Source organism: Silurus aristotelis, assembly GCF_946808225.1.
Source record: "Silurus aristotelis genome assembly, chromosome: 8".
NCBI classification, from domain to species: Eukaryota; Metazoa; Chordata; class Actinopteri; order Siluriformes; family Siluridae; genus Silurus; species Silurus aristotelis.
The window spans coordinates 4,675,903-4,700,972 of record NC_139581.1 but is presented as its reverse complement, the minus strand read 5'-3'; the positions used below and the strand labels follow the sequence as shown (position 1 = coordinate 4,700,972).

General features: G+C 37.7%; 2 protein-coding genes across 3 annotated transcripts; both read right to left on the bottom strand.

Annotated features, from left to right (window-relative positions):
* Positions 1 to 285: 285 nt before the first annotated feature.
* Positions 286 to 11,977, bottom strand: katnal1 (katanin p60 subunit A-like 1). 2 transcript variants are annotated; one of them, XM_083548015.1, is made up of 12 exons: positions 11,719 to 11,977; positions 10,328 to 10,390; positions 9,673 to 9,902; positions 8,177 to 8,337; positions 6,430 to 6,601; positions 6,044 to 6,168; positions 5,557 to 5,662; positions 4,219 to 4,377; positions 3,922 to 4,048; positions 3,691 to 3,825; positions 2,970 to 3,096; positions 286 to 1,136 (listed from the first exon to the last, which is right to left on the bottom strand). In XM_083548015.1, the coding sequence occupies exons 3-12, from the start codon at positions 9,832 to 9,834 to the stop codon at positions 938 to 940; spliced, it is 1,473 nt and encodes a 490-aa protein (XP_083404141.1). In that variant the 5' UTR covers positions 9,835 to 9,902; positions 10,328 to 10,390; positions 11,719 to 11,977; the 3' UTR covers positions 286 to 937. The 2 variants fall into 2 exon arrangements, with proteins under 2 accessions (XP_083404141.1, XP_083404142.1); XM_083548016.1 differs by lacking the exon at positions 10,328 to 10,390 and having other exon boundaries at positions 11,719 to 11,905.
* Positions 11,978 to 15,603: 3,626 nt separating this feature from the next.
* On the bottom strand, positions 15,604 to 23,625 carry LOC310729580 (tripartite motif-containing protein 16-like). The gene is made up of 5 exons (XM_083547957.1): positions 22,834 to 23,625; positions 20,578 to 20,673; positions 18,541 to 18,774; positions 18,248 to 18,407; positions 15,604 to 16,474 (listed from the first exon to the last, which is right to left on the bottom strand). The coding sequence occupies exons 1-5, from the start codon at positions 23,605 to 23,607 to the stop codon at positions 15,912 to 15,914; spliced, it is 1,827 nt and encodes a 608-aa protein (XP_083404083.1). The 5' UTR covers positions 23,608 to 23,625; the 3' UTR covers positions 15,604 to 15,911.
* Between the last annotated feature and the right edge of the window lie 1,445 nt (positions 23,626 to 25,070).

Sequence of the window (25,070 nt, the reverse complement as noted above, 5' to 3'; positions counted from 1 at the left end):
AAATGAGACCAGGATTTAGGATTTAGATTTTTTTTCCAACGTTTATCTCTTGTATTTAATAATATATTCCTGCATCTAATATATCCATCTGAGGGAGTTTTTCCTTGCCACAGTTGCAACTGGGTTCCTCATCAGGTATATATTAACATACATTTAAATATAAGTAATCTATATTTTATACATTCTGTAAAGCTTCTTTGAGACAAAGTCCATTGTGAAAAGCGCTATGGGAATAAAACTGAATTAAAGTAGAACACAGCACATTTTGTATCAAACCACCAAATCTTTAGGCAAGAAAAATATTGGAACAGTTTATTTAATTCATTGTATAAATCACATGCAATCTGAGGAAGGACTTCACACAGTGTAGCAGATCAGATTTTATTTTATCTTCTGCCCTGCAATGAACTGGACTTTTATCTTGGGTGTGTCTTTACCTCAAGCCTAATGTTAGACTTTGGATTCACCACTAGACATTGTGTCTACAGAGTATGTCAAATGGCGATCATCACATTTATTATCTGTAGCTACGTATACAAAAACGTATTGGGGGGACACATTCAAGCAAACATGAGTTTTTAAAGCTGCCAAGTGTTTAAAGTCATAAAAACTAAGAAAACTCAAGCAGCATAATATCGGGTCTAAAAATATGCTGTAATGTTCTACAAATCTAAGCTATGTAAGGAATGACAAAGAAAACACACACACAATGGCTCAGTTACAACAGATTAAAAACTTCATACATTAAACATAAAAACAGGCTCAATAATTTTACAAAGCACATTTGTAAGAACACAAGATGCCAAAAAATCAACATCCTGGTGCAGTGTATAGGATCTACATAGAGTCTACACAGATAAGTGTAAAAGTGTGTAAAACTGGTCAATGTCACACACAAGAAGCGAATCTTTTCTGAGTCCTTTCTGCCTCGTTCTGATTACACAGAGCCAAATTCTTTCATCCAGTCCTCATATTTCTTCAGATCAGCAGCAGAAACTGACTTGGAGATCTTTTTCAAAGCAATTTCAAAATCCTCCATAGTGACAGGCATCTGCAGCTCGTCTTTCGATAAGGCTCGAATCTCCTCCGGGCTTAAACCTTGAATCCTGCGACGCATTGCCATCATGGACGCATCTCTTTAAAAAAATATATATATTATTATTTTTATTTATATATATATATATATATATATATATATATATATATATATATATATATATATATATATATATATATATATATATATGATTATAAGAAATTCAGGTTAGATGCATCAACATTCACTTTACATTTTATCTCAGAAATACACTATATTGTCAAAAGTTTGCAGACACCTGGTCATAATTATGTGCTTTTTGAGCATATACCCACATTTAGTCCCAACTTATTCTTAAAATTCCCTCCACTCTAATAGGAAGATGTTCCACTAGATTTTGGAGTGCGTTTGTGGACATTTGTGCTCATTCAGGCACGAGGGTGTTAGTAAAGGCAGGTACTGATGTTGGTGAGGTGAGGAGGCCTGCGGTGCAGCTAGAGTTCACATTCATCCCAAAAGTGTTCAATAGGGGTGACGTCAGAGCTCTATAGCAGGAGATCTTCCACTCCAACCCATGCAAAGCATATCTTCATGGAGTTTGCTTTGTACACAGGGGGACATGTCATGCTGGAACAGGTTTGGGTCTCCTAGTTCAATTTCATGCTACTGCATCCAAAGACATCCTATACAACTGTGTGCCTTTAGTTTTGTGGTAACAGTTTGGGAAAGAACCGCATATGGCTGCGAAGGCAGGTGTCTAATAATTTTGTCTATATAGTTATGCGCACTATATGGCAAAAAAAAAAGGTTTGTGGACATCTGACCATATGCTGGTTAGAGATCTCATTCCAGATTTATACTTCTTCATTGTTATTAATAGACTCCACTCTTTTGGGAAAGTTTTTTTTGTGTTCATTTAGCTGCAAGAGAATTAATGAGAACAGCCTCGAGAGGCTCCAGTTGCAGTTTAGCTGTTCACTCAGGTTAAAGGAGGTCAAAACTCTACAGAATGCGCAAATCTTTTCCAACCATAAAGTAGTGGATCATTTTCAGGATACAGTACCACTGACACCGATGTTCAGATAGGGGGCGCTCTTTTACAAGTACAGTGCAACCTCGATACTCGCGGGGGGGTACGTTCTATGACCCCACGCAAAAAACAAAGAAATCTTGAGGTTTTGACTCTTCCTTTTGATGGATCCTCTTTAGTGTAGTGTAAACTCAACAAAAATTGTGAATTACTTGTGAATTACTAAATGAATATTGAAGTTGAATTGTTGAATTGAATGTTGATTGATGAATAATGAAACGTTAATCCGAACTTTCGAGCCACTCGCGGCTTATCGCGAACTATCAGATTTTTCGCGAGTTACTTTTAGTCCGGTTCCAAATCAAAAGTCGCGAACTATCGAGGTCGCTAGTGTCAAGGTTGCGAAGTATTGAGGTTCCACTGTACTTTTACAGTAACAAAAAGGGCATAACAAAAGATATACATGGCCTAAAATGGTGTGACATGACTAGAAAAACAGTAGATTTTAAATGATGGTTTTAGTTTTCTTTGAAAATCCTGATAGAATTAAAAAAAAAAAAAAAAAAAGTTTAAGAATGATATGCAGAGAGGCTAATCTTGGACCAGGTTGTGTCTTAGAAAACAAAAGAGATAATGAGAATAAACAATGATGTAATTCATAAACCCTAGAGTTTACGAAAGGATCAAAGTTCAAAATGTGAAATGGCACTTTTTTTTTTAAGTTTGTGCTATAAAATACAAGACTATACACATTTTTTGGTATGTGTTTAAAGAACCTACAAAGGACTTCAAACTGTATTTTGCAATACTTTAAATGAATCCTAATTAGTAAGTAAATCACTAACTAGTACATTGGACAGTATATTGTTTTACCAACTGTTTTATTAATAGTAGCTTTTGTACCTGCAAATATTGGTGATGTCAGCACCAGAGTAATCCTCCATCTTCTCAGCAATGATGTCCAAGTCAACATCAGGAGACACGTCCACCTCTCTCAGGCTAATCTTGAGCAGATCCGCTCGACCTTTTACTGGAAAGAGAACAATTACAGGTAATGTTCATGAGATACAGTATTTGATATACTGGTAGTATGAGAAATTCGAGCGAACAATGCACCCGATTATAGATAACATCCTCACGAATACCAACCCAATGTTCGCTAAATGGGGCGTATTGTTCGAGTTGGTGAGCTAAGCATATAAACACTTGTGCGAGAAATACATTGCATCCGGAAAGTATTCACAGCGCTCCACTTTTTCCACATTGTGTTATGTTAGTCTTATTCCAAATGTATTAAATTCATTATTTTCCTCAAAAATTCTGAAAATTTCTTAAAAAAAAAACGAAAAAATGAAAGAAAAAAAAAAATCACATCATGTCTAATCAACTGATTTTACCACAGGTGGACTCCAATCAAGTTGAAGAAATATTTCTAGAATGATCAGTGAAAACAGGATGCACCTGAGCTCAATTTTTAACTTCTTACATGTTGTCATTATGAGGTATTGTTTCTAGAATTTTGAGGAAAATATAGAAATTAATAAATTTTGGAATAAGGCTGTAACATAACAAAATGTGGAAAAGGTGAAGCACTGTGAATACTGCACTGTATATCCAGTGTTACCAGTTGGCAGAGGAATATAGATCCTCTTTTCCAGCCTCCTCCTCAGGGCTTCATCTATGTCCCATGGAAAATTCGTTGCAGCCAGAACCATCACCATTTTAGAAGGGTCTTCATTTTCTGTTGCACCTCCTACACCTGAATAATGTGTCGCAAAAATAAACGTATAAACAAACAAACAAATAAATATATAAATAAAACCCCCGAATGGGTACCTGCCATTCTTTGTCTTACCGTCCATCTGCACCAAAAGCTCAGACTTCACTCTGCGACTTGCTTCGTGTTCGTCTGATGTGCCACGTCTCCCGCAAATGGAGTCGATCTCATCAATAAATATGGTAGTAGGGGCATAAAACCGAGCCTGTTAAATATAACAATGTTTGTAGCTAATCGTCATTTCTGGGGCACGTGGATCAAAACGTTTATTAACATTTAAAGAATAAAATGTTATATTCAGTGCAATTAAGTTTCATTTGCCGTGTAAATTTTAAACAATAAATAAAGTTGATTTATAGTTATTAGACTCTTTACCATTTCAAAGAGCAGCCGAACAAGTTTCTCTGACTCTCCCCGGTACTTGGAGGTCAGTGTGGAGGAGGATATGTTGAAGAAAGTGGTACCACACTCAGTAGCTACAGCTTTAGCCAGCATTGTTTTGCCTGTACCTGGAGGTCCAACCATCAAAACACCCTGACACAAAGTACAGAAGAACAGTGAGACCAGGTGAAATTATAGCAATTATATACTGTAGGTGGTTCGCAAAACGTATGTAGAAATTTAATTTTATATATATTGGTTGTAAGGTGATTCACAGAAACTGCAGGTTCATTAATGCAATAGAGATGTAACTCCTGAGGCAACAATAAAGGATTTATTTCTGTTTCTTCTGCTGGTTTAATTCAATGTAGTTTTACTTGTATAGCACTTTTAACAATGTGCATTTCCTCAGAGCAGCTTTAGAGAAATAAATAGATTACAAATATACATTTTAACATCATGAATTAGTCCCTAAAATCATATAAGCCTTTGTTGACCGTGGCAAGGAAAAACTCCCTGAGGTGGTATGAGGCAGGAACCTCGAGAGGAACCAGACTTAAATGGGAACCCATTCTCATCTGGAGGATGTTATCAACTTTTCCTTGATGGCCACCTGAGTGCAAATCTCAATTACAAATAAAACTCAGCAGCTAAAATCTTGATGAGGGCAAAGACTTATGTTCCTAAACTATAGAATTTAGTTTACATTATAGATTTATAGTTTTTACATTATAGATTAATATTTTATTATAGTAGATTTATAATTACATTATGGGTTTACATTCATAGATTTTTTTTAAATGTTATATATATATATATATATATATATATATATATATATATATATATATATATATATATATATATATATATTAAAAAAAAAAACAAAGACATGGCTTCACCAGTAATCCCATTAAAAACCTAAAAAATCGATACTCAGGAGATTTTCTCGCAATTTGAAGGAACTTTAACTTTTTTTGCTAAATGAGTGGGATAAAATTCCAAAGTCTAGATTTGTGAAGTTAATAAAGACTTATTTATGAAGACTTGATGCCATAATTATGGCAACAGGTGCATCCACCTTTATATTTGGAAGGGGTGTGTAGACTTATGCAATCAGGACGTTGTAGATTTTTTTTCATTTTAAATGTTCCCAATTACTAAATATATCTTTTTTTTTCTGGATTTTTGTTTGTTGGAATATCACATAAAAGTCATGTAACAATCTGACATGTATGTTGTTGGTGTTATTTCTGTTTTTTAAAACCTGCTATGTCAGAATGGTGTGTATGATGGTTTTTTTTTTTAATATATTTTATGTTGTATATGAACCTTCCATGGGCGCCGAATGCCTTTGAAGAAATCTGGCATCCACATTGGCAACACCACAGCTTCCCTCAGCAATTTCTTAGCTTCCTCTAAGTCTGCTATATCGGTCCTGCAACAAGTTATGATGTAGAACATATTAGATATGACTAACAACCCAATATTACATCATCACACTGACTGAATCCTGAAAATTACCAGGAAGCAAAACAAACAAACAAATTATTGGATACAATTTCTACCCCTTATTATTGATTAGTGTCCATTTTCCATACATCTTTATATGATATCATATTAAAGCTTTGTATGTATACACACACACACACACACACACACACACACACACACACACACACACACACACACACACGATATATTTAAAAATGACATCAAATTAACAGCATCACTTTGGCACCATTACCAATACATTACCATACCAACATTATCTCCAAAAAGTTTATTTCTTAGACAAAAGAAATTCTGTCGTATTTACCAGCGTATGTTTGGATTTCTTGACATGATGTCTCTCTCCAAAATATTAACCAAGTCGCTGTCATAACCTGCATCATCAAACTTCTTTAATTCTCCTTCCACTGCCCCTTCCTGGGCATTCTTACCCTGTGGAGGACAAAAACCATATAATGAAGTAGTAATATACTCTTCAAGCGAGCACTATAGTGAAGTTTCATGTCTTGATATATTTTACATTCATATATGTAACATGTACAATTTCACTGAGTGTGATTTTGGCAGGGTTTAGGACAGTTCTTTGTCATTTTACCATTAAATGTAACAGAATTTCTGCTTAATTAACCTTTTGTGAACATGTATCTAGTCATTCTGGACTGAAACGGATATAACTACTACAAAAAGACTAACTTTTTCACCAACTTTCTCTTCTTTAACTTTGCGCGGGTCACGCCCAACTGGTCTGTCCAATTTAGGATTTCCCTGGCCCTTTAACGGAGGGCCACGGTGCTGCTGCATGCCAGGACCTTCTTTACGCTGAGCCTTCAGACCACTGTTTGGTCTTTTCACCTGAGCAGGCAGTCTGAGAAAGTAAACAAAAAGTTATTTTACCTTTTTTTTTAAATAATAAATGAAACACAGAGTCAGGTGCTCATCTATCTATCAATCTGGGGGAAAGTGGTAGCTCAGTGGTTAAGGCTCTGGGTTAGTGATTGAAAGGTCAGGGTTCAAGCCCTGGCACTCTTGGGCCCTTGAGTAAGGCCCTTAACCCTATGTGCTCAGGGGATGCTGTATCATGGCTGACCCTGTGCACTGAACACAATAAATTCATTACTTTCCTCAGAATTTGACAAACAATACCCCATAAAGACAACGTCACGTTTGTTTAAAATATTTGCAAATATAATAAAAATAAACAAAAAGCTCAGGTGCATCCTGTTTCTACTGATCATCTGTAAGATGTTTCCACAACTTAATTGGAATCCACCTGTGGTAAATTCAGTTAATTGGACATGATTTGGAGATGCACACACCTGTCTGTATACTATATAAGGTCCCACAGTTAACAGTGCATGTCAGAGCACAAAATAAGCCATGAAGTCCAAGGAATTAAAGAACAGAAGAACAACCATCTCTGCAGCACTCCAGCAATCAGACCTGCATTTTAGAGTGGACAGACAGAAGCCACTCCTCAGTAAAAGGCACATGACAGCCCACCTGGAGTTTTCCAAAAGGCACCTAAAGGACTCTCAGATCATGAGATACAAAGATTGAACTCTTTGGCCTGAATGCCATGCGTCATGTCTGGAGGAAACCAGGCACCGATCATCACCTGGCCAGTACCATCCCTACAGTAAAGCATGCTTGTGGCAGCATAATGCTGTGGGGATGTTTTTCAGCGGCAGGAACTGGGAGATAAGTCAGAATCGAGGAAAAGATTAATTCATCAATGTACAGAGCCATCCTTGATGAAAACCTGCTACAGAGCGCTTTGGACCTCAGACTGGGGCGACGGTTAAACTTACAAAAGGACAACGACCCTAAACACACAGCCAAGATAACAAAGAAGTGTATATGAGATGACTCTGTGAATGTCCTTGAGAGCCCAGATGTGAACCCTGTTTGAACATCTTTGGAGAGATCTGAAAATAATTGTGCACTGAACCTCCCCATCCAACCTGATAAAGCTTAAGAGGTTCTGCAAAGAAGAAATGGGGGAAACTGCCCCAAAATATGTGTGCCAAACTTGTAGCATCAAACTCAAAAAGACTTGAGGCTGTAATTGGTGCCAAAGCTGCTTTAACAAAGTATTGAGCAAAGGCTGTGAATACTTTTTTTTATTTATTTTTTTATAAATTTGCTAAGATTTTAAACACACTTCTTTGACGTTGTAATTATGGAGTACTGTTTGTAAAATTTGGAGGAAATGTAATAATGAATGTAATCTATTTTGATATAAGGCTGTAACGTAACAATATGTAGAAAAAGTGAAGCGCTGTGAATAATTTCCTGATGCACTGTACAGGGTTTTTATACCAGGCATCAAATCTTAATCCTATTATAGCCAGTTTGATTTACCTGACTGTGATATCAATCAATAAAATCTGATCAGTTTGCACTCAAGACTATATATCAGGATAATAAACCTCAGCTGTACCTGTGTTCTGCAGGGGTTGGGGGTGGCCACACGGCAGGATCCCTCGTGTAGTCCTCTGATTGAGTATTAGGCGCTTCGACTGGTTTATCCATCTTAAAACTTTCCAGAGTTTTTACGATGCTTCTTACCTGTTCATATTCCTCCACCAGCTCCTGTCTAACCTGAATCCAGCAAAAGAACCGCATGGGGTCAATGAACAGCTGGGTGATTGCCATAATGTCTGTAGGCATGATAATGTAAAACCAATACGGAGTGTTTAAGCAAGGTGTGGGCTTCCACATCAGCGTCGGTGCACTATAGTAGCAGTTCTACAAGTAATACAAAAACTAATAATCATGGTTATGATAATCATCAACGAATGCCGTTATCGATTAGTTGGGATGCTCAAGTTGCTGGTTAGCGTGACGGTTAGAGAACACAGCTGCGTGCGAAAATAGTGGAGAGTACAGGGTCAAACAGCAGCAGGAAAAGTGTGGTCCTGAGTCATCCAAGTCATGGGAGCATTTGTTATAAAACGCAACAAAGAAAACTGTACCCGGAAGTTATGTAAAGCGGAGCTTGTGTGGCATGGGAGTACCACAGTGATGCACGATCATGTGAAAAGTAAAAACACTGGTGTCACGGATGAAGGTGAAACATCAGGGAATAATCCTCGTCATGTGAAAATGGTGTAGTTTAATAAAGTGCTACTGTATAAACTTTGTTTGTAACTTCGGAAAACTTACACTGCAACTGTTCTGTTGGGACTCGCGAGCATCAGGTCGCGCAATCGGCTCGCGAGCGACATAGTGATGGATTCAATTAAAACGGTAAAAAGAAACACTAAATCTAAAATCAACAAATAACAGCAGCAGTAAACGAGAACATTTTTAGTCGCTGTTGCGGTTTTCAGCGAATGATTATGCATTTGTACACCAATGCGTACAGTGTTTGTATATTTAATTAATGCATATGTCATTTAATAATTAGACAAAATTTAATTAATTCTAGATGCTTATACCTTCACAAATGAACAAAAGATCTGTGTATTTATTAAACATAAATGGTCAAAACAATGTTTTATTATATTTTATATTGGTTTTTAAGCCTGGTTGTCAACTTTTCACATTCGCAAAATACAATACAAATTCTGATTTACACAAATTGCTTCACCTTGCATAATTTCTATTTTGTTTTTACAGAAAGAATAAAACCCAGCATGAGTGAATTTGTTAAGGAGAAATCCCCCATGCACTCCTCATCAAGCAGCCACTATAAGCTTTAAAATGTCTTAATTAAAGAAAGTTAAATTAAAAATGTGGCTTTTGCATTTTTTCCAAGTAAACTTTTATACACTAACACCCTGAATTGGGGTTTAATATAGTAAGTTTTGCTTATTATATATAGTAATATATAATAAGCAAAACATCTAAAAAAGCATCCAAAAAAGCATAATATATTAAAAGTAAACTATGATGAATCAAAGGGGCAGTGATCTTTTTAAAGATTTGTCTTACCTGATGCCATTTGACCTTCAGTGCAGGATCTCTAAGAGACTGACAGTGCTTCTGGATCTGTTGTAGAACTCCCTGGTAGTACACCATAGAGGAGTCGTAGTTCCCGAGCAATGCATATTCCCTTCCTTTTTTAGTATTGTCGCAAATATCCGCCAAATTCATCCTGAAAATATGTCTCGATCGCAACTTGATCTACGATTGCTTGATTGAAGATGCAACTGGTAGCGTTTCTGAAATGAAGACATGTCAATGAATGAATGCACTATTGTGGAGGAATAATGTATATGTACATTACCAAGTAAAATGTTCTGACACACCTTCTCCTTCAGTGTTTTCTCTTTATTTTTATTACTTTCAACATTGTACATTAATACTGTAGACATCCTAACTATGAATATTAAACAATTTATAATATGTTTTATATTTTAGATTGTCCAAAGTAGCTAAATTTAGTTTTGATCACACCACCCACACACATCATCTCCAGCCGAAGCATCGATATTAATCTTATATAATGACCCCGGGTTTTCCCTGCATTTTTGTGCATTTCTTTCGCGCATCACAGTTTTTCCAGGGGATTTGAACTGAAGGAAAACTGTATGTTTTTGTGCAAAAAAATTGTAATGGTTCATGAAGCTGAACTGTTTCGGCCGACCTTTAATCAGGATGTCCAGCTTTTCTTAAAACGTCCGTCTTGTAAATGTCTTTGTAAGTGTGTCTGCAACCAAATGAAAACAATTTCTTCTCCTTTCTCAGCTTTCTCTTGTAAAATAATAATAAAAAAGCTATTCAATCAAAACAAATATAATTGCGCTTGTGCAGTTTGCAGCAGATGCGGGTTGCGAGTCTGACTAGTGCGCTATCTGACCATCCAATCAAATTACTTCTAGAGGGCTTCGGACTATTCAGGTCACAATCTGATTGGTGAAAGTAACAGCTTCAAGCTACATGGATTGTAAGCAAAAGGATGCCTGCAATGTTCCCAGTGATGGTTTAAAGCTGACAGATACCAGCAACACGTGATGTAAAGTCTAAAATCTGATTGGATAGAATATATATATATATATATGTACAGTACAGACCAAAAGTTTGGACACACCTTCTCATTCAAAGAGTTTTCTTTATTTTCATGACTATGAAAATTGTAGAGTCACACTGTGACTCAAGGGCTATTTGACCAAGAAGGAGAGTGATGGGGTGCTTGGCCAGATGACCTGGCCTCCACAGTCACCGGACCTGAACCCAATCGAGATGGTTTAGGGGTGAGCTGGACCGCAGAGTGAAGGCAAAAGGGCCAACAAGTGCCAAGCATCTCTCTGGGAACTCCTTCAAGACTGTTGGAAGACCATTTCAGGTGACTACCTCTTGAAGCTCATCAAGAGAATGCCAAGACTGTGCAAAGCAGTAATCAAAGCAAAAGGTGGCTACTTTGAAGAACCTACAATATGAAATTTTTCAGTTGTTTCACACTTTTTTGTTATGTATATAATTCCATATATAAATCCACGTGTTAATTCATAGTGTTGATGCCTTCAGTGTGAATCTACAATTTTCATAGTCATAAAAATAAAGAAAACTCTTTGAATGAGAAGGTGTGTCCAAACTTTTGGTCTGTACTGTATATATGTATATGTGTGTATATATATATATATATATATATATATATATATATATATATATATATATATATATATATATATATATATATATATATATACATACATACAAATAACACTAAAATTAATCACCAATCACGTACTATAATTAGTGGCAATGCCTTAATTCTCTAATTATTCTCCAATCAGTCGTTGCTTATGCATTGCTCTCACTATGGCTGTTTTTCTCCAGATGTATTGTATTACTCAGAGCATCAATTCCCATCAGAAACACCAGACCAGGCCTCTACAGGCGATTAAATCAATAAATACATCAGTGAAGATAATTGATAAAATAACCCTGCAGAAACCTGACTATTACAACATTATAATGCACGTTTAACACAAATCAACCTGAAATCATTTCATTGGACATGTAAAACGTGTTTACCTTCCATATGAGTTGTTGTTTTGAGCGTCTAATCCTCACTGTGTGTCGCTCAGACGTTACCATGGCGAGACGCACAGGACGCAGAGTAAAGGGGCGGGGCTAGAGAGAAACCCGGAAGTGACAGCCATCCAGCACGTGGTTCGGGAGGTGGTTAAAAAAAATCGGCAGCGGTCAGCAGGAAGTTCTGGCCAGAAGCTCGTAAGCATAGTTCAGTACGGGTTTAGAAAAGAAATCGGAAGTTGGCAGCAGGAAGTACATGTCGTTGACAGCCGGAAGCCAACTACTGGCCACCGGAGGGTAGGCGGGACCTGGCACTTGGTAGCAGCCAATCAGTATTGACCAACGTAACAGCAACAGACATAAATCTCAAAGTACAGACATAAATAAAAAAAAAAAAAAAAATAATAATAATAAATTTATATATATATATATATATATATATATATATATATATATATATATATATATGTATATATATGTATATATATATATATATATATATATATATATATATATATATGTATATGTATATATACATATATATATATATATATATATATATATATATATATATATATATATATACAGTGGGTACGGAAAGTATTCAGACCCCCTTAAATTTTTCACTCTTTGTTATATTGCTGCCTGGTGGTCTAGTGGTTAAGATGGAGCGCTCCCACCGCTGCGACCCGGGTTCGATTCCCGGTCAGGGAACCATCCCCAGCCACTCTTAGTGCCGGTCCCAAGCCCGGATAAATTGGGGAGGGTTGCGTTAGGAAGGGCATTCAGCGTAAAACATGTGCCAAATCAAACGTGCGGAGGATCCGCTGTGGCGACCCCTAACTGGAGAAGCCGAAAAAAGAAAGTTATATTGCAGCCATTTGCTAAAATCATTTAGGTTCATTCTTCTTCCTCATGAATGAACACATAGCACCCCATACTGACAGAAAAACACAGAATTGTTGACATTGTTGCAGATTTATTAAAAAAGAAAAACTGAAATATCACATGGTCCTAAGTATTCAGACCCTTTGCTGTGACACTCATATATTTAACTCAGGTGCTTTCCATTTCTTCTGATCATCCTTGAGATGGTTCTACACCTTCATTTGAGTCCAGTTGTGTTTGATTATACTGATTGGACTTGATTAGGAAAGCCACACATCTGTCTATATAAGACCTTCCAGATCACAATGCATGTCAGAGCAAATGAGAATCATGAGGTCAAAGGAACTGCCTGAAGAGCTCAGAGACAGAATTGTGGCAAGGCACAGATCTGGCCAAGGTTACAAAAAGATTTCTGCTGCACTTAAGGTTCCTAAGAGCACAGTGGCCTCCATAATCCTCAAATGGAAGACGTTTGGGACGACCAGAACCCTTCCTAGAGCTGGCCGTCCGGCCAAACTAAACTATCGGGGGAGAAGAGCCTTGGTGAGAGAGGTAAAGAAGAACCCAAAGATCACTGTGGCTGAGCTCCAGAGATGCAGTCAGGAGATGGGAGAAAGTTGTAGAAAGTCAACCATCACTGCAGCCCTCCACCAGTCGGGGCTTTATAACAGAGTGGCCCGACGGAAGCCTCTCCTCAGTGTAAGACACATGAAAGCCCGCATGGAGTTTGCTAAAAAACACCTGAAGGACTCCAAGATGGTGAGAAATAAGATTCTCTGGTCTGATGAGACCAAAATTGAACTTTTTGGCCTTAATTCTAAGCGGTTTGTGTGGAGAAAACCAGGCACTGCTCATCACCTGTCCAATACAGTCCCAACAGTGAAGCATGGTGGTGGCAGCATCATGCTGTGGGGGTGTTTTTCAGCTGCAGGGACAGGACGACTGGTTGCAATCGAGAGAAAGATGAATGCGGCCAAGTACTGGGATATCCTGGACAAAAACCTTCTCCAGAGTGCTCTGGACCTCAGACTGGGCCGAAGGTTTACCTTCCAACAAGACAATGACCCTAAGCACACAGCTAAAATAACGAAGGAGTGGCTTCACAACAACTCCGTGACTGTTCTTGAATGGCCCAGCCAGAGCCCTGACTTAAACCCAATTGAGCATCTCTGGAGAGACCTAAAAATGGCTGTCCACCAACGTTTACCATCCAATCTGACAGAACTGGAGAGGATCTGCAAGGAGGAATGGCAGAGGATCCCCAAATCCAGGTGTGAAAGACTTGTTGCATCTTTCCCAAAAAGACTCCTGGCTATATTAGATCAAAAGGGGGCTTCTACTAAATACTGAGCAAAGGGTCTGAATACTTAGGACCATGTGATATTTCAGTTTTTCTTTTTTAATAAATCTGCAACAATGTCAACAATTCTGTGTTTTTCTGTCAATATGGGGAGCTATGTGTACATTCATGAGGAAGAAGAATGAACCTAAATGATTTTAGCAAATGGCTGCAATATAACAAAGAGTGAAAAATTTAAGGGGGTCTGAATACTTTCCGTACCCACTGTGTGTGTGTGTGTGTGTGTGTGTGTGTGTGTGTGTATATATATATATATATATATATATATATATATATATATATATATATATATATATATATATATATATATATATATATATATATAAATTTTTAATTTTTTTATTTTTTAAATTTTTTATTTATGTCTGTACTTTGAGAGTCACTAATAGCTGGAACCAAATTCCTTGTGTGTGTCAACACACTTGGCCAATAAACCTGATTCTGATTCTGATATATATGCATACACGTATATTTTATATACGTATACTTTATATATATTTTGTAGGTGATAATTTGTAAACGTAGATACATGAAGTACTTTCTTGTAAACAGAGCGAGTCTCGAAACCGTTTTTATACCACCTTATATGTATGACAAGTGTTCCGGTTCTTTTCTTCTTTTCGGTTCCACCTGATCCATCCCTGACCCTCTGTGGAACTGGGGATGGATCCATAAAACCAGTATGTGAGATCCATAAAGTTTCTGATCAACTGAAGAAATTTGAGGCTTTTGGACTGTAATTAATGTCAATAGTCTGCTACAATAGTTTAGATCACAGTTTGCGTAATTCCGCCTCTATGCACACTGGAACTATAATAAATGGACATTTAATGCCACCCAGATGAGGATGGGTTCCCTTTTAAGTCTGGTTCCTCTCAGGGTTTCTTCTTTATACCATCTTAGTTTTTCTTTGCCACTGTCACCACTGGTTTGCTTAATAGGGATGAACTTATCCATTTTTATGACCACTTGATCTCTGTAAAGCTGCGTTTGGACAATGTCTGTTATTAGAAGTGAAAGACAAATAAAACTGAATTGAGTTGAATTTATCTCTGTGTACTAGTTGGTGATGCACCGTCACTGTGTTATTGGCTCAGTGGTCAAGGCAGTGGACTTTGGATCAGAAAGTTCACAAGTTCAAATCCCACTGAATCCCCCCCCCGCGCAGTTGTAAGTCGCTCTGGATAAGGGCATCTGCCAAATGTCGTAAGTGTAAATGATGTTTTACATATGCACTTAATGTAGGCCTGTGTATAACGGTCTGTATGTAATGTTCTTACATTTTAATGTGCATTGTACTGTATATGGTTGAAATGACAGCCATCCTCACAACCAACACTGTTCCAGCATTATAGTGCACCTGTAAGACCCTGAGCCCCCACCAGAGTGAGATACAGACCTGCCTCTCAATGGTTTAAAGAAACTTGCACCACCTGTGCGTTGGTCTATTTAAGGAGCTGTGTGCAACTTGCTTATAGCTCAAACTTGAGTTTATGCTGTGTAGTCAAGACTAAGCATGATCTAAAGATGCACTCTAGCCCTTCGCTTTGCACTGGGGTTGATGCTTAGTTAATTGCTTTAAAGTATATGTAGCTCTCGTATTTATGCCTTTAATAAATAAAAAAAATAACAGCAAATTATGTTTGGAGGAGTTTTTAATATTTTCTGTATTCACACTATACATTTATTTCCTTGTTCATTATGAATGGATTCAATAAGCATGTTTTAAATATTTATATATTACTGTATTGTCAGAATGACCAAAATAACTGAAATTAGTCAAGATTATACAAACACATTTCACTAGCAGGTCTAAAAGCATTCTATAATTATTCACTAATTATAAACATTTTGTTTAAAAGTCAGTTGATTCCTCGGTTCTTTTACTTCATTGAAAGACCATCCTCATTCACCTGAATCATATTTAGTCAAATCCTATCCTAAATTAATCTGACTCCTCATCACTTTCATCAACATGCACTACTGGATGACACAACTTCACAGTGGAATCGTATTCCCATATCATGAAACCAGCATACAGAGGCTGAGTGAATGTGGTGTGGACTCTGTGGAGGAGCCTCATGACGTCAGAGATGCTGTAGAAGGACAGAGTTCCTGCACTGTGGTCCACATGCACTCCAATTCTGGAGGACACTGAACCTTGGAGCTTAGTCGTTATGTCGTCATGGAGGAAAGAGACAGAAGAAGAACAGCATCGGAGACTCCAGGATTGACTGTTGCGTCCAAATGCACACTCAATACTCCCTCCTTTTCTGCCGATCTCTTTATATGCTACTGCAATGTACATGTTATTTCCGTTCCACTCCACCTCCCAGTAACAGCGTCCACTCACACTCTCCCTACACAATACCTGAACCCAGTGGTCAAATCTCTCTGGATGATCAAAGCAATTCTGCTTCTTCTTCACGTGTGTACCTTCTCGGTTGTTCTCCGACAGAACAAGCTTACGATGTGCTGTGTTTGGATCCAGCGTCAGATAACAGAAATCTAAAACAATACAATGTCAACAGATTATATGTTAATCAATTATAGGATCAATTTTGGACCTAATTTGTGGTTCTTCCCCAAACTTTTACCACAAATTTTGTGGCACACAATTGTATAGAATATCCTTAGATGAAGTAGCATTCAAATTTGACTATATACTGTGTGTATTTATACAGATAAACCCGATTCCAAAAAAGTTGGTACACTGTACAAGTTGTAAATAAAAACAGAATGCAAAGATGTGAAAGTTTCAAATTTCAATATTTTATTCAGAATACAACATAGATGACATATCAAATGTTTAAACTGAGAAAATGTATAGTTTTAAGGGAAAAAAAAGTTGATTTTAAATTTCATGGCATCAACACATCTCAAAAAAGTTGGGACAAGGCCATGTTTACCACTGTGTGGCGTCCCCTCTTCTTTTTATAACAGTCTTCAAACGTCTGGGGACTAAGGAGACAAGTTGCTCAAGTTTAGGAATAGGAATGTTGTCCCATTCTTGTCTAAAAGAAAGATCTGGACTGCAGGCTGGCCATTTCAGTACCCGGATCCTTCTTCTACGCAGCCATGATGCTGTAATTGATGCAGTATGTGGTCTGGCATTGTCATTGTCATGTCTTCCCTGAAAGAGATGAAGTCTGGATGGGAGCATTTGTTGTTCTAGAACCTGGATATACTTTTCAGCATTGATGGTGCCTTTCCAGATGTGTAAGCTGCCCATGCCACACGCACTCATTCAACCTCATACCATCAGAGATGCAGGCTTCTGAACTGAGCGCTGATAACAACTTGGGTTGTCCTGATCCTCTTTAGTCCAGATGACATGGCGTCCCAGTTTTCCAAAAATAACTTCAAATTTTGATTCGTCTGACCACAGAACAGTTTTCCACTTTGCCACAGTCCATTTTAAATGAGCCTTGGCCCAGAGAAAACGCCTGCACTTCTGGATCATGTTTAGATATGGCTTATTTTTTGACCTATAGAGTTTTAGCCAGCAAGGAATGAATGACACGGTGGATTGTGTTCACCGACAATGTTTTCTGGAAATATTCATGAGCCCATGTTGTGATTTCCATTACAGTAGCATTCCTGTATGTGATGCAGCGCCGTCTAAGGGCCCGAAGATCACGGGCATCCAGTATGGTTTTCCGGCCTTGACCCTTACACACAGATATTGTTCCAGATTCTCTGAATCTTTGGATGATATTATGCACTGTAGATGATGATAACTCTGAGAAACTCCCTTCTGATATTGCTCCACTATGTTTTGCCGCAGCATTGGGGGAATTGGTGATTCTCTGCCCATTTTTATTTCTGAGAGACACTGCCAATCTAAGAGTCTCTTTTCATACCCAATTATGTTGCTAATTGACCTAATAAGTTGCAAATTTATCCTCCAGCTGTTCCTTATATGTACATTTAACTTTTCCTGGCCTCTTATTGTCCCAACTTTTGTCCCAACCTCTTACTGTCCCAACTTTTTTGGAATGTGTAGCCTTAAATAAAAAAGAATTGTTAATAAAAGAGAATTTATGAGATTTGTAAATTATTGCATTTCTGTTTTATTCACAATTTGTACAGTGTCCCAAATTTTTTGAAATCGGGTTTGTGAATGTAACATAAGTTTGATGTTTTTTAATATTTAAAACATTTGCAAAAAGTTCAGAACCATTTGTTTGTGGATATGTTTTTTCGGTTTAGGTTATCGCTTATCGCTTCTTAACAATGTTCAAAGAAAATACCTATTTCCAGAAAAATGACTTCTCTTACCTTCTTGTACTGCAATTCTGTACATTTGACCCTGACAGATTTCCTCGACTCGTTTTTTCAGCTCTGAGACAGATTTCATTACTCCTTCAAATGAGATATTTTGATTGAAAGCGATGTGTGAGGGGTCACTTCCAGGAGAAACACAGAGAGACAAGAAGGTCTACAGAGAGGATACACATAATAAAGAATCTGTGATCACACTTGTCATCTTGGACAATAACATTTATGGCTGGTGTAATGCAGGAAACTTAGTCGGAAACAGTACCTTTTCTAGATCAGACTGTGAGTTTTACCTGGAGAAAGTGGATGTGATCGTGTGTGTGTGAAAGCTGCTCTATGTCAGTGATTTTCCTTTCAAGATCAGCAATCTCCTGCTCCAGTTGCTTCAGGAGATGTTCAGCCCGACTAAGTTCTGCTTTCTCCTGCGCTCTGATCATCTCCTTCACCTCAGAGCGCCTTTTCTCTATGGAGCTGATCAGCTCGGTGAAAGTCCTCTCACTGTCATCTACTGCTTTTTGGGAACAAATCTGATAGAAGATACACATACAATATATGATCTTATTTATATATATATATATATATATATATATATATATATATATATATATATATATATATATATATATATATACAGTGAGGAAAATAAGTATTTGAACACCCTGCTATTTTGCAAGTTCTCCCACTTAGAAATCATGGAGGGGTCTGAAATTGTCATCGTAGGTGCATGTCCACTTTGAAAAAAAAAAAATCCAGAAATCACAATATATGATTTTTAAACTATTTATTTGTATGATACAGCTGCAAATAAATATTTGAAAACCTGTCTATCAGCTAGAATTCTGACCCTCAAAGACCTGTTAGTCTGCCTTTAAAATGTCCACCTCCACTACATTTATTATCCTAAAATAGATGCACCTGTTTGAGGTCGTTAGCTGCATAAAGACACCTGTCCACCCCATACAATCAGTAAGAATCCAACTACTAACATGGCCAAGACCAAAGAGCTGTCCAAAGACACTAGAGACAAAATTGTACACCTCCACAAGGCTGGAAAGGGCTACGGGGAAATTGCCAAGCAGCTTGGTGAAAAAAAGGTCCACTGTTGGAGCAATCATTAGAAAATGGAAGAAGCTAAACATGACTGTCAATCTCCCTCGGACTGGGGCTCCATGCAAGATCTCACCTCGTGGGGTCTCAATGATCCTAAGGAAGGTGAGAAATCAGCCCAGAACTACACGGGAGGAGCTGGTCAATGACCTGAAAAGAGCTGGGACCACCGTTTCCAAGGTTACTGTTGGTAATACACTAAGACGTCATGGTTTGAAATCATGCATGGCACTGAAGGTTCCCCTGTTTAAACCAGCACATGTCCAGGCACGTCTTAAGTTTGCCAATGACCATTTGGATGATCCAGAGGAGTCATGGGAGAAAGTCATGTGGTCAGATGAGACCAAAATAGAACTTTTGGGTCATAATTCCACTAAACGTGTTTGGAGGAAGAAGATTGATGAGTACCATCCCAAGAACACCATCCCTACTGTGAAGCATGGGGGTGGTAGCATCATGCTTTGGGGGTGTTTTTCTGCACACGGGGCCATGTATTGCGAGATTTTGGGGAACAACCTCCCTCCCTCAGTTAGAGCATTGAAGATGGGTTGAGGCTGGGTCTTCCAACATGACAATGACCCGAAGCACACAGCCAGGATAACCAAGGAGTGGCTCTTTAAGAAGCATATCAAGGTTCTGGCGTGGCCTAGCCAGTCTCCAGACTTAAACCCAATAGAGAATCTTTGGAGGGAGCTCAAACTCCGTGTTTCTCAGTGACAGGCCAGAAACCTGACTGATCTAGAGAAGATCTGTGTGGAGGAGTGGGCCAAAATCCCTCCTGCAGTGTGTGCAAACCTGGTGAAAAACTACAGGAAACATTTGACCTCTGTAATTGCAAACAAAGGCTACTGTACCAAATATTAACTGACTTTCTCAGGTGTTCAAATACTTATTTGCAGCTGTATCATACAAATAAATAGTTAAAAAATCATACATTGTGATTTCTGTTTTTTTTCTTTTTAGATTATGTCTCTCACAGTGGACATGCACCTACGATGACAATTTCAGACCCCTCCATGATTTCTAAGTGGGAGAACTTGCAAAATAGCAGGGTGTTCAAATACTTATTTTCCTCACTGTATATATATATATATATATATATATATATATATATATATATATATATATATATATATATATATATATATATATATATATATACAGTATATCTTGTGTGTGTGTATGTGTATGTGTGTGTATGTGTGTGTGTGTGTGTGTGTCACCTTAATATTGTCCACAGTCTGTTTCAGTTCCTGTATCTTCTTTTGCTTCTCCTGGATCATTTGCTCAGATTTTATCTGCTCCTTCAATAGTTCAATCTAAAACCAAATAAAAAACAAGCCTTTAATGTATGTGAGCCATACTGTCATCATACTTATTGCCTTTGAACATAATCTGGTGCATTCAGATTTGGCTCCTGCTTGAACAGATACCTGCATCCACACTGTCCATTTGTGGATGGAAATGTTCACCCATGTGATTATATTTTTTTCCACATTGATGATTGATCTTTAACAGTAAATAGGAAAGGTCCACTTTGCTTTGTGAACTTGTGCCACTCCAAAGTAAACACGTTCAGATCTCAATGTTCACTTTACGTAGTTCCTTTGGCTGTCATTCACCTCAGGAACATATTTCATAGCATCACTTTCTATCTTCTTTAAGAAATTGTATGAATGAGTAAACTTTTCTGCTACGAGTTCTGATAATCTAATCCAGACCAAGACATATAGAGACTTTGGGAGAATGCAACATTGACCTAAAGTCCTGCATGGCCTATTAATCAAGTGCACAGCCTATAACCAATATCTATCATCATATCTCCCACTTACAAATCATGTACTTGAGATAAATTGGAGATCCACTTTGTAAAAATTGACTTTAGAAAAGGGTTCTTTTTTTTAACTTTGACTTGAGTAAAACTACAAAAGTTTTTGCCTTGAAATTCACTTAAGAATCCAAAGTACAATGATTTATTATGGCTATTGTAGTGTTCAAATCAGAAGTTTGTTCCTCTCTAAGGGTGTTTTCACATATAGTTCGTTTTAAAAGAACCAAACCCAGTTCACTTAAAGTGAACCAGAAAGTGATCTAAGCAAATGTGACCTCAGTCCCTTTCGTGTTCACAATATCAAAGACTCAAAAGAGAACCCAGGTTTTTTTTTTGGTCCTCTTCTGTATTGAAATGATCTCAGTTCACACCTCAACGTCATAAGAACTCAGAACCCAGAATTCTGTGAAATTTTATCACGTGTGCTCATGTTCTTCTGTCGTAGCTTTTTCACTTTTACGCGTCATTGTAGTGCTGTTCTGTTGTAGCCCCTTTCCTTCAGTTTTTGAGAAAACAGAAGAAATACTTTTATGTTTTTATGTGTTGAGAATAGTTGGCTGCCATCCTCTTTCCAAATAACAATAAGTGCAAAGCTTTCCTTATAAGACCACACGACCTGCCATGTCGAAAAGTTTTGTGTTTCAGCAGTGACGGAACATGGCTGCAGGTTTGGCAAGCCTCCAGGGACATTTGGCAAAACAGACGGAAAGCAGACCGGGACCTCATTGCTTTCACATGTCACAAACAAATCGAACCACAAACGGACCCACAAACGAACCTCCGGAGGTGGTCTGAGTACGGTTTGCTTCTGGGTCCTTTTAAGGGGTCTGAGATCACTTGGTTTGTTCACAAATACACACTGAACCCATCTGAGAGCGTTTGGAGGGCTTAAACGAACAAGGTGTGAAAACACCCTAAATGTTTTGCTTGCTGTTGAACTGACACTGAACTGTTTGAAGGTGATAAGTGGATCAAAACAAGTTCAAAACAGAACGATTGCTCGACCCTGATTGGTGGTTTGCTGTGGTCTGTATTTATTCACTCACAAATAAAAAGTAATTACTGATTTGGAAAAAATTAAGTTGAGTAAAAAGGAAGATATTTGACTTTAAATTATAATGAAGTTAAAGTACAAGTCTTCCCAACTGGAAAACTTCAGTAAAGTACAGCTACGAGAAAAAACGACTTAAGCACAGTAATAAATGATATTTACTTCATTGCTGTCGTAATGCTCACAGACTCTAAAAGTATTCCTTACAAAGCAAGGCCTTACTACTACAAGTAACTACATCAACCTCCAGTATCTCATTGTTTCCAAGTTCTGCCAGTCAAGAACTTAGCTTTAGCTTGATTTTCTGACACTGAATGACAATTGGAACATCATATGTTTTGTCCAATGTCTATGATTTCTCTACAAAAATGTAGTCAAACTGGACGGACACACACATACATACACATGTACTCACACACAAACACATTCTAAATTGAAGGTTAAAGTTCACAGAATGATCTGCTGATGTTTAACGCTTCCTTAGCAACAATATTTTGACTTTACCAACTCATAATAATAGAAATTCAGCTATATTTAATATTGAAATAACGTTTTTCTAAATCGAATTGGAAAGGAATTATTTTGTGAAGTTCTTACTTGTTTTTCTTTTCTTTCAGCTTCAGCTATTACCATGTCGTGGCCTTTGTGTTCACCCATCGTACACAAATAACAGATGAAGCTTTGGTCTGTACGACAGTGGATCTCAATCAGTTTGTTATGCTGAGAGCAAATCTTCTCTTGGAGCCCTGCCCAGGCTTCGATTAACTTATGCTTCTTAAAAGCCTGAGACTGATAGTGAGGTTTAAGATGATCTTCGCAGTAGGAAGCCTGACACACGAGACAGGACTTGACAGCTTTTTGTTTTCTTCCACTGCAGGAATCGCACTCCACATCTCCAGGTCCGGCATAACAGTGGGCAGGAAAAGTATCTTGGAGTTCGGTCTTTTTTAGTTTTTCCACCACTTCAGCCAGCATGTTGTTCTTGCGTAGAACAGGCCTTGGGGTGAAAGTCTCTCTGCACTGGGGGCAGCTGTAGACACGTTTCAGATCTTCCCCATCCCAGAAATCATTAATACAAACCTTACAATAACTGTGACCACATGGAACAGTTACAGGATCCTTCAGGATATCCAGACACACTGGACAAAAAAACTTATCCTGATCTATTGAAATATTGGCCTCTGCCATTTCCTTGCTTTCACAAACAGGCAGAGAGAGAGAGATAGACAGTGTTCTGAGTTTCGATTTTCCTGAAGTCAAAACTGTGTGTTGTGTTGTGTTGTGAAAGAGAGGGGGTGTGGCTTGACAAAGAGATTGGGTTGGGCCTTTAAAGTGGAATCTAGGAAAATATAACAGAACAGAATATTCCATGTGGCCACATAAAACATTTACAGGACCTATTAGGAGATCCAGAAAAAATGGACAAATAAACTTATTCTGATCTTCTAAAATACAGGTGTCTGACATTTCTCTGCATTCATAAAGAGAGAGAGAGAGAGAGAGAGAGAGAGAGAGAGAGAGGGGGGGGGGGGGGGGGAGTTTTCTAAATTTTCTTCTCCCCTAAAATAAACTTACTGTATGTTATAGTGTAATAAAGGGTGTGCCTGGCTACAGTAAGATAAGAGAGAGAATTGAGTCTTCGAAGTGGAACTTGGGAGAACTGTAGCTACAGAACAGAATGTTTTTGGTGTCAAAGTGTTTAATTGTGATTTATAGAATCAGAATAATTGAAGATCGTTTTGTTTCAAATGCTTTCATTGAAAATTTGCGTTTTACTTGAAATCAGTGGAAAACTGGTGAATAAAACTGACCCACAGATGGTCATGGACTCATTTAGAGTATATCCACTACATTGCCATATGTCCAGAGTATTAAAACCACTGTAAATATCTGGGTATATATTTGTTAGCAAGTAAACTATCAGTTCTCAAATACTCAATACTTAAATAAAATATTTCTGTACTTTGATCTGTGCATCATTACCTCAAGTCAAAATGATCCTCCTTTTTTCTGGTACTGATAAAAACATTCCAACAGCATGATTCTACCACCATCAACCTTCATCGTAGTGAAGTGACTTTGTTCTTTGGGACCTTCTGAAATTCCTCAGTTCCCTACTTCAAGTCTCTACCTCAGCACAATCACAATAAAAAATGTAATCATCTATAAACAGTAACTATTTCTCTTTTTTTCCCTTGGCTTTGACCATTAGTTTACATTCAATTTAATTCATTTTTATTTGTATAGCACTTTTAACAATGAACATTGTCTCAAAGCAGCTTTACACAGATAATGTGGTGATAAAAATGTATTAAATGTTTTTTTTAGAAATGTAAGTTTGTCCCTGATGAGCGAGCTGAGCGACTGTGGCAAGGAAAAACTCTCTGAGATGGCATAAGAAAAAAAACCTTGGGATGAACAAGACTAAAGACGGAACCTAGATTTGGTACAGATAAACGGTGTCGTGATGTAAAGTAATGGTCATCAGAAGCAAACTGTAGTCAGTGTAGCAAACTGTTGACATTAACTACAGTCCAAATCCATCCTCAAACTCTCGTTCTTACTTCGTCTACTCCGTAGTTGTTGGCCATTTTTTTTTTACAGGCAAAGCTGTATAATCTGGTGTTGGATCTGTAATGATCACAAATGTTGAGCTATTTTATGAGTTGCTCAGTAGCTCCTAGTTTTATAACCATAAAGACTGTATAAGACTGTAGAAAGATCATTACTTATAATCACACACTCCAGTGCTCATTTTAGTTCTCACTCTCCAGTGTTCTGTATTGTTGAAAGATTTATGATCAAACTCTTGATGTCACCCAAATGAGGATGGG

What these genes read in the sequence shown, in the direction of transcription:
- LOC310729580 (XM_083547957.1), bottom strand. Translation starts at nt 23,607, where the DNA reads ATGGAATATTCTGTTCTGTTATATTTTCCTAGATTCCACTTTAAAGGC. An exon ending in ATCACATCCACTTTCTCCAG is followed by an intron (nt 18,408 to 18,540) that starts GTAAAACTCACA and finishes TCCTCTCTGTAG; the next exon opens with ACCTTCTTGTCTCTCTGTGT. An exon ending in CAGAATTGCAGTACAAGAAG is followed by an intron (nt 16,475 to 18,247) that starts GTAAGAGAAGTC and finishes GTATTGTTTTAG; the next exon opens with ATTTCTGTTATCTGACGCTG.
- katnal1 (XM_083548015.1), bottom strand. Translation starts at nt 9,834, where the DNA reads ATGAATTTGGCGGATATTTGCGACAATACTAAAAAAGGAAGGGAATAT. An exon ending in CCAACCCCTGCAGAACACAG is followed by an intron (nt 6,602 to 8,176) that starts GTACAGCTGAGG and finishes TTACTTTCTCAG; the next exon opens with ACTGCCTGCTCAGGTGAAAA. An exon ending in GCATTCGGCGCCCATGGAAG is followed by an intron (nt 4,378 to 5,556) that starts GTTCATATACAA and finishes ACTTTGTGTCAG; the next exon opens with GGTGTTTTGATGGTTGGACC.